Below are 8,830 nucleotides of genomic sequence, written 5' to 3'. Positions count from 1 at the left end.
TAGAGATATAAATGTTTAATGCAAAAGCAGCAAAAGCTTTTTTTTTTTTGGGATAACTAGAGAAATCAGCAGTTAATGGCAGTCACAGGAGATAAACTTAGGTTATTTATAAATTAAGAAGATCAATAAATCGGAGTAGAACTTATAACTTTATTGTTATCAAGTCAATAACTTGACAAACTTAGTTGTGTTTGTCTCAAAAGTAACCAAAGCTTGTACTGTAGTTTTTTTAATGTTATTGTTGGGAGGGAACAAGTCTGCAACTGTAATCTACAACCACCACCGATACAAACATTATTAATGTAGATATGTGCAAATGGTAAAATGTATAGATGTCTGTGCAGATATGTTTTTTTCATTTTTGTGAAATAAAGGGTGGAAAAGCTAATGCAAAGCAAAAAGAGGAAGGATGGATTAAGTTATGTGGGTTCTGTACTGTCCTAACTTGTCCCCTCCACTTACCACACTGTTGGTCTCTCTCTCTCTCTCACAGACACATCACACACAGAAACATCCCCAAAAAAAAAAAAAAATTATATATATATATATATATATATATTAAAAAAAGTTGAAAAGGGCAGAAGCACATTTAAGCCTTTTCTTTTGCCTTTAGCTTCTGTGCTTCCTTAGCAATTGTCTACGTCTCCTGTTTCATCTGCTCCCCCTTCTCAGAACTAAAAATGGGGGAGGGGAATCATGCTTTGAATTCCCTGTTTTATGTGTGTATATATATATATACACGCACATATACCCCTTTCTTTGGCTTTCCTCATCCGTCTAGCAATACCGTGACTACAAGTTCTTGATGTTTTTTTTTTTTTTTAATACTTGGGAGAAGTATTCTAGTATTCAATTCCCCTCTTAATCTCCTGTTCTTGCTTTAAAGACTCTATCTTTATATATTTATATATGTATACGATTTGACTTCATTTCCAATTTTCTAACTTTGTGGCAACTCCCTCCTTCAATACCCACTTGATTGCTCTAAGCTCTTCCTCCCACCCCCCACTTTCAAGTGTTTTCCAGGCTTTGTTGTGTTTTTGTTTTTGGTTTTGACCTCTGGAGAATTTTATGATGATATACTGATAAGAATAGCAGACCTCAACTGGGGGGGTTTTTCATGGAAATTGATCTGAACCATGCAGTGAGTGGGGGGGTGGAGAAGAAGCAGAAGAATAATGCATCATTTTGTAATGGGGAGTGTGAAAAGGGGGGTGGTGGTGGGTGTGCCTATTGCTGTCTCTCCACTTCCACTTCTTCATCATGCTCTTCCTCAAATGCCTCTTCTTCTTCCTCAGCTCCACCATCTTCAATCTACATGGAGCTCTGGCATGCCTGCGCTGGCCCTCTCACCTCCCTGCCCAAGAAAGGGAATGTGGTTGTCTATTTCCCACAAGGCCATTTGGAGCAGGCTGCTACTTCTGCCTCCCCCTTTCCTCCCAGCTTTGAGATGGACCTTCCCACCCTTGCCCTTCACCCCCAGATCTTCTGCTCAGTTCAGGATGTTCAGCTTCTTGTAAGCCTTTCTGCTTTTATACCCTTTTCTTTAAATTAGTCCATTTTGCTTGCCTTTGGGCTTTGGTTTCCTTTTGTTGAGTGTTTTTACTTGCTCCTAAAATTGGGGATTTTACTTGCTTTCTGCTGTGCGTAATCTAGGCTGGTTTACTTTCCTTGCGGTCCTTTGTTAGGTTCACAAGGCGGGGTGGGATTACTCACACTCGAAAGGGTTGTGGGTTTCCCTCGTCGTCCAAAAAAAATTGGGGATTTTACTTCCTATCTACTATGCATAATCTAGGCTGGTTTACTTTCCTTGTGATCCTTTGTTAGGTTCACAAGGCGGGGTGAGGGGTTTACTCACACTCGAAAGGGTTGTGGGTTTTCCTCGTCATCTAAAAAAAATTGGGGATTTGATGTGTTGATTCTTGAATTGCAGGCTAATAAGGAAAATGATGAAGTCTATACAAAGCTGACACTTTTGCCTATACCAGAGGTATGGCTGTCTTAATGTTGATTCCTACTTTCTTAGCAGTCTCAAGTTGTTGAATTAATTCTGTAAAGTTTTACTTTTTAGTATTTTATATATTATTATGTGCTTGTGATTAGTTTTGGAGAGGAAGTGGTTGGTTTTCTATTTCATGGAGTTTTTTGAAAGTTTTCTGTGAATTCTTTCGACTGTTTGAAAATTGGAGTAGTTAGTTTGGGATATGACTGTGTTGGCAATCTATACAGCCAGTAGGTATGAATTTGGAGGGCAAAGAGCATGAAGATTTGGGGATAGATGAGGACGGTGGTGGTGGTGGTGGTGGGGCTGCCCCCGTAAAATCGACCTCTCATATGTTCTGCAAAACCCTTACTGCTTCTGACACCAGTACCCATGGAGGCTTTTCAGTTCCTCGCCGAGCTGCTGAAGATTGTTTCCCACCATTGGTGCGGTTTCTGTTTTGGACTTTCATCGGTGACTTGTGTTCGTTCTAGTACTAGGAAAGAGTGAAATTTCTTACGAAACTGTTACTTTGGTGTGAATTGTAGGATTACAAAGAGCAAAGACCCTCTCAGGAACTCGTTGCTAAGGACCTGCATGGAGTGGAGTGGAAATTCCGACACATCTATAGAGGTTATTAGATTGAAAACTTGGAATATTCTTCGATATGGAAATTGGAAGATTTATTTAATATGCTTATTTTATTAGACCGCGTTGAATGCTATTGAGTTTCGGAATTTTAATGGTGTAATGCCCCTTTGCAGGCCAGCCAAGGCGACATTTGCTCACCACCGGGTGGAGCATCTTCGTGAGTCAAAAGGGTCTGGTGTCAGGGGATGCGGTTCTGTTTTTAAGGTACAAATCTTGTTCTTAAAAGCCAACCTAATATTGGTGGTTTTGATCGAATGGGCTAATCTATAATGGTTTTGATATATTTTGGCAACTGGCATGTGAGTATGTTTGTACCGAGTTATTTGAATAAATATAAGTTAATTAGAAGATGGTTTTTCCAGGGGAGAAGGTGGAGATCTTAGACTCGGAATAAGAAGAGCTGCTCGACCAAGAAATGGATTGCCTGAATCAATCATTAAGAATCAGAGTTCTTATTCCAGTGTTCTTTCTGCCGTGACAAATGCTGTTTCTTGCAAGAGCACATTCCATGTCTTCTATAGCCTGAGGTACTATGCAGACAATTGTCTCTATTTCCTATGTATTTGTTATAACTTGATTAACGCGTCTCTTGAACATTTTTACACCATTGTTGCAGTTTTCTGTGATAACACTGTAATTGTCAATCAAATTTTACTGCAATAGTGAGTTTGTGATTTTGTGATTGTGGTAACCCAGACAAGTTAGTCGGACAATTGGATTGGTAACCACAAGATTTCAAGTTCGACTCCCCTTGGGACCTGTCTATTGGCCTCCTTGGTTTGAGCCGGTCAGGGCAACCTAAGCTGGTTTACCTCTTTGTGGTCCTTTTACTGGTTAGGGTCACAAGGTGGTTTCACCCAGGGAGAGAGAAAGAGCACCTTCGGGTAGTGTAAATCAAAGGGTCTAGATAATTATTCTTAGCTCAACGAAAAGAAAGTCTTGTACTAGTTTTTCCTTTCATATTTTATCTTGCAAGTTATAGCCTCCCTTCTCTGTGGAGATATTTGTTATGTCTCACATGAAATTATTATGCTGCGTGTGAAGGCGGTTAAAGCATTCTTTTACTACCAAATCTCATCAAGATGGTTCTTTGAAACGTGTCTGCATAGATGGTTTTTCAAATCAGATTCTAATCAATGCAGGGCAAGCCATGCTGATTTCATTGTACCCTACCAAAAATACGTGAAGAGCATCAATAACCGAATCCCTGTTGGAACAAGATTTAAAATGAGATACGACTATGATGATTCTCCCGAACGAAGGTAGTTTCTCAGTAAATATAATCACATATTATTGCCATTGAAGAGTTTTGATATAGAGAAGCAATTCTTATGTTTACTACAGGTTCAGCGGTATTGTGACCGGAATAAGCGACATGGATCCCTATAGATGGCCCGGTTCAAAGTGGAGATGCTTGATGGTATATTGATTTTTCCATATAATCATGCTTCTTAATCATACTTGTATTCGACTATCCTATGATCCAAATGAAACCGAGTATATGCCCTATTGAAAGTTTTAACCATGAAACCGAGTGTATGCCCTATTGAAAGTTTTAACCATGAAACCGAGTGTATGCCCTATTGAGGAGAGATTGTATCGAGACTTAAAATTGAACGTTTTTTTATGCCACAGTTGGAGATTGGAGAATTTACGTATAATGCTGTCAAATGTATTTCGTGTTGCAGTCGCTTTATTTTCTTCTTGATACAAGTGTCTCCATAAAACGTTACAGGTTAGATGGGATGATGATGTCATGAGTAATCATCAAGAACGGGTTTCTCCATGGGATATTGATTCTTCGGTTTCATTACCGCCACTGAACATCCAGTCTTCTCCACGAATGAAGAAACTGCGGGCCAGTCAACCTGCACTGCCTCATGAAAGCCATTTTTCTGGTATTGGTCTACTGTTTTTTTTTTTTTTTTGTTTGTTAATAACCCGGAAAATTTTCATTTTCGTCAAGTAATTCCACTGGAAATAATTTTTGTTTTTTTTTGTTTTTTAACTTCTAAAAATGTGATTTTCAGACATGGAGGAGTCTGTAAGATCCTCTAAGGTCTTGCAAGGTCAAGAAAACATAGGTTTAATATCGCCTCTCTATGGAAAGATTAACTGCCACCCGGAGTTTGAACAGCAAACTGTGCCTCGTCGGGATTTTATGCCAGCTGGTATTGAAAAGAGAAAACTCGGTGAACTTTTCCAAACTCAGCCTCCAGCCATGTACACAGGCTTTTTGGAATCTAATAGGTTTCCAAAGGTCTTGCAAGGTCAAGAAATTTGCTCTTTGAGATCCCTAGCCGGGAAAAAAGACATGAAATTCGGTTCCTGGGCTAAACCTGAACAGGGTTGCAATGTTTTCCAAGCATATCAGAGCCCTAAAAACAATTTCTATCATCTTGATTCTCAAGGGATGAGGAATAATAGTTTTTTACCTTATAATGGGATCTATCGAGCTGGCCAGAATCCGGTGATGTTTCCACACATGAATGATTATCCTAGAGAAAATCATGTATTGAAGCCGATATCCATCCAAAACGGGAAAAGAAGGGAAGAGGGTACAATACAAAATTTCACCAGTGAGCAGATCCCCCTCGAGAAGCCTTCCAAATTGGCAACTCCTGAGACCCTTTTCAAGGACGAGAAGAGTGACCCTTTGAGCAGAACAGGTGGACCCTGTAAGCTATTTGGCTTCTCGTTGACCAAAGAGCCCTCCACTGTGAGCTCTCAAGGTTCTAGTAAGAGGAGCTGTACTAAGGTAAACTTCAGTAATGACAGATGGAGCATTACGTTAATTATGTTGTTTACTTCAAACTCTGTATTTGATATCTGGCACGTTCGTGAAGGTTCACAAACAAGGTAGCTTGGTTGGAAGGGCTATTGATCTCTCGAGACTCAACGGCTATGAAGACCTGCTCATCGAGTTGGAGAAGCTCTTTGGAATGGAAGGCCTGCTGCGTGATCCTAACAAAGGATGGAGAATCTTGTACACCGACAGTGAGAATGACATGATGGTCGTTGGGGACGATCCATGGCAGTAAGTCCCTCCCCGCTCCCCCTCCATGAAATGAGCACTTCATTCTTATGCCTTCCAAATTTCATTAGGCTATCTAAAAGTATCCGACTACTATCAAGCAAATATATGTTTTTTGAGTGACGAGGGAAACCATAGCCACTACTCCTGAGTGAGTGCCCACTGGGTAAATCCTGCCTTGTGACCCTAGCCGACAAAGGACTACATGGAGGTAAATCAGCTTAGGTTGTCTATAGTTGACTGACTCAAATTAAGAAGGCTAATAGGCCACTCCCGCTAGAGTCGAACTTGTAGCGTTGTGGTTACCATGTCAACAACCTGACTAACTTGGCTGGTGTTTCCCCCAACGAGCAAATATATTTAGCCTAGTGTGTGGTAGCTCTAATTCTCTAATTCCATTTTCATACACTAGGGAAGATGAATCATTTTATACATGGATGCTAGAATTATGTCCTATGTCCTCGAGAACATATTTCAATACATTCATTCTTCTATGTTTCTTCCCAATATAATGATTGAATTGATTCGGTTGCCCTGATGGAATGATGCAGCGAGTTCTGTGAAGTCGTCTCGAAGATCCACATATACACGCAGGAAGAGGTGGATAAAATGAGCATAGGTGGGATAAGCGACGACACACAAAGTTGTCTAGAGGAGGCACCGCCAGTCACAACGGATGCATCAAAGTCCTCCTCAGTCGGCCTCCCCAACCCCAATTCTTCTCCAACAGTGAGCAAGATCTGAAGAAGCTATTTTATGTCGTTAATTCCCGTGTAATGCTATGATGCTTTAACTTAGTTTCTATCCTGAAATTATGCTCAATAATTTGCTCACTCCACATGATAAGTATGCAAGTAGGAGGAGACTTTTTATGACAGCATAACCTGAGTTTGTACTAATGATTCCTAACAATGGGAATGTCTTCTTGGCCTTTTCTAGGCCTTCATCTCTAGAACTAGAAAGCTTTTGTTGTTGTTGTTAAGCTTGCACTCTTTAATCTGCAGAAGTGATTAGTCTGCTAATGTCAAAATTTCGTATAATGCAGTTTTTTTTTCAGTAGTCAGGGTTTCTTTATGTATGTTGCTTTTGAAGGGTTGCATTTGAGTGTTTTCCTACTAAATAAGAAGTGATTGGCCTTTTAGGCTTCTGGGTTTGAGCGGGACAGTTATGTGTAACTTAGACTGGTTTACTTCATTGTAGTCTTTTGTCACTAGGGTCATAAGATGAAGAGGTTTTTCTTCGTATACAATGATGGTAGGTTTTTCTCATCACTCAAAAAAGCGATTGATATTACATCTTTTAAAATTTTAGTTATTAATAAATTTCTTTAAAAAATTCACCGAATCAACTAAAACATAAATTTTACTAATATGCATAATGTGTATTCTATTTTTCACAAATTCATTATTTAGTTCAAATTACTCGATCCCATTACTTAACATAACATTTAACAAAAGAAAAAAAAAATATTTATAGGAGTTTGAATGTTTGATCATGCTTTAATAAGGACAAAACTTTTCTTAGTCGATGACGATGTGGATATCAAGTGATCGAGGAGGGTGTGTTTGCAAAGTAGTGAGTTTTGTTTGTTTGGATGTTCTTTTTCTTAATGATTTTGATTTAATCGGTTAATTCTATTAGGGCATCCCCATTTGTAAGTTTTTGGAGGAATTTTGGAATAGTAAAATTTTAAGATGAGTTTTTTACAAATGTGAAATGATGGATTTTGGGGGTATTTTTCTCCGGCAAATTTTGGGATTTTGGCAGGTAAGGGCCGGACCCACTATGGGAGAAGATTTGCCCCTCACGTGCGTGAGACGCAAATCTCATGCCCGCCTGGGCGCGTAATTACTTTTTTATTTTAGTTTTTTTTTTCAATTGTTTTGTTTTGTTTTATTTATTCTTTTAACTTTTTTCTTCCACTCTCATTTTCTCTTTACTAATCGCACCTACAAAAACTCATCAAAATCTCCACTATTGAGGAAGACCTTAAACTCGAACTTTGAATTAGGAGTAAATTGCATATAAAATAAGTTTAGGGGGGAAATTGTTATTAATCTCAAACTACAAGGGGTTCAGTGATATTATCTAAAAGATTTGGGGAACTAAAGAAAAACACATTTTCCCTCTTTTTCTTCTTCCTTTTTTTTTTTTTGGAAACATCTTTTTCTTCTTCCTTTGGTGAGTCATAAGCCTGAAAGCTGTAGAAGCGAACTCCTCCGAAGCGAATAGCATTCTCATTAATGGCGATTGTGCGATAGGCTTCCATTTTTCAGCGTTCAATTGTGCAAGTGAAGCTATCGACTAAGGAATGGAAGGTGGAGGTGGAGGAGGAGGAAGAGAGCAGAGCTCGGCGCCACCTAAGCCCTCGAAGTTCACGGTGTATCAAAACCCGGCTCTCTCCGCCGCATTAACCTCCAATAGCCTCCGCCCCTCCAAGTCCACCTTCCTAGTCCTCCTATCGCTCTCCTCCGCCTCCGCCTTTGCCCTCCTGAGCGTAATCTCTAGGTATGCTCCAGCGCGAGGTGCAATGTGTTCGTGTCTCTCATTCTCCCAAATATTATTTGTTCATGTGTGTTGTATGTGCTGTTGCCTCTTTTGTTGTGCCTTAGTTCGCTAAATTAGGGTTTTGTAGCAATTTAGGAGTGTGTAAGTTTGCTGTTTAGCTTTTATGGGAAAATTTCTTGTTTATTCATTTATTTATTTATTTCTTATGACTTGTGCAATCTTTTGGAGCATTTATTATGTTGAATTACAGAAATACAGTTCCATCAGGGGTGTATTGTGAACTGGAGCTTGTTCTGGGAATGCTTTGTTTGTAGTATTGTCTTTCAACATCACTCAATAGATTTGGAATTGGGAGTATGGAGATTTTGATTCCTGTTTGAGTTAGATAGGGAGGGGAAAGTCGGGGAACTATAAATGATCAGTAATGCATTTTTATGGTGAAAGTGTTAGTATTATATTTACAATTTCAATATGTAAAAGGTGTTCTATACATCGTTACTGGAAATGATTTTGCTATAGTTCTGCTCAACTAGCTTGCTGCAATGTCACATTTATAGTTGCACTCTTAAATGCACTATGATTAAATATGGACAAAAATCTAATTTATGTGATTACATGATCTCGCCCCCCCCCCCCCCCCCCCCCCCCCCCCCCCC

At 39.4% G+C, this 8,830-nt stretch overlaps 2 protein-coding genes across 2 annotated transcripts in view; both read left to right on the top strand.

Moving 5' to 3' along the window:
• Positions 1-589: 589 nt before the first annotated feature.
• Positions 590-6,725, top strand: LOC116016597 (auxin response factor 4-like). Its single transcript, XM_031256934.1, has 12 exons — positions 590-1,516; positions 1,934-1,990; positions 2,230-2,427; positions 2,530-2,614; positions 2,746-2,836; positions 2,995-3,159; positions 3,775-3,894; positions 3,977-4,052; positions 4,368-4,530; positions 4,663-5,390; positions 5,479-5,669; positions 6,218-6,725. Exons 1-12 carry the CDS (start codon positions 1,121-1,123, stop codon positions 6,408-6,410), a joined length of 2,463 nt encoding a protein of 820 aa, XP_031112794.1. The 5' UTR covers positions 590-1,120; the 3' UTR covers positions 6,411-6,725.
• A 1,095-nt stretch (positions 6,726-7,820) lies between these two features.
• The window catches only part of LOC116016495, a 6,368-nt gene continuing 5,358 nt past the window's right edge, over positions 7,821-8,830 (top strand). Inside the window, exon 1 of the mRNA XM_031256787.1 lies at positions 7,821-8,174. Coding sequence (XP_031112647.1) covers positions 7,978-8,174 — 197 coding nt within the window. The 5' untranslated portion in view covers positions 7,821-7,977. The remainder of the gene's footprint in view (positions 8,175-8,830) is intronic.

The sequence above is a fragment of the Ipomoea triloba genome, chromosome 4, assembly GCF_003576645.1.
Source record: "Ipomoea triloba cultivar NCNSP0323 chromosome 4, ASM357664v1".
Lineage (NCBI taxonomy): Eukaryota > Viridiplantae > Streptophyta > Magnoliopsida > Solanales > Convolvulaceae > Ipomoea > Ipomoea triloba.
This window is presented reverse-complemented; position numbering and strand designations above follow the sequence as displayed.

Bases quoted from the DNA above. Each gene is read 5' to 3' on its own strand.
- LOC116016597 (XM_031256934.1), top strand. From the start codon at position 1,121: ATGGAAATTGATCTGAACCATGCAGTGAGTGGGGGGGTGGAGAAGAAG. The intron at 1,517-1,933 runs GTAAGCCTTTCT...CTTGAATTGCAG, and splicing joins TTCAGGATGTTCAGCTTCTT to GCTAATAAGGAAAATGATGA. The intron at 4,531-4,662 runs GTATTGGTCTAC...TGTGATTTTCAG, and splicing joins TCATGAAAGCCATTTTTCTG to ACATGGAGGAGTCTGTAAGA.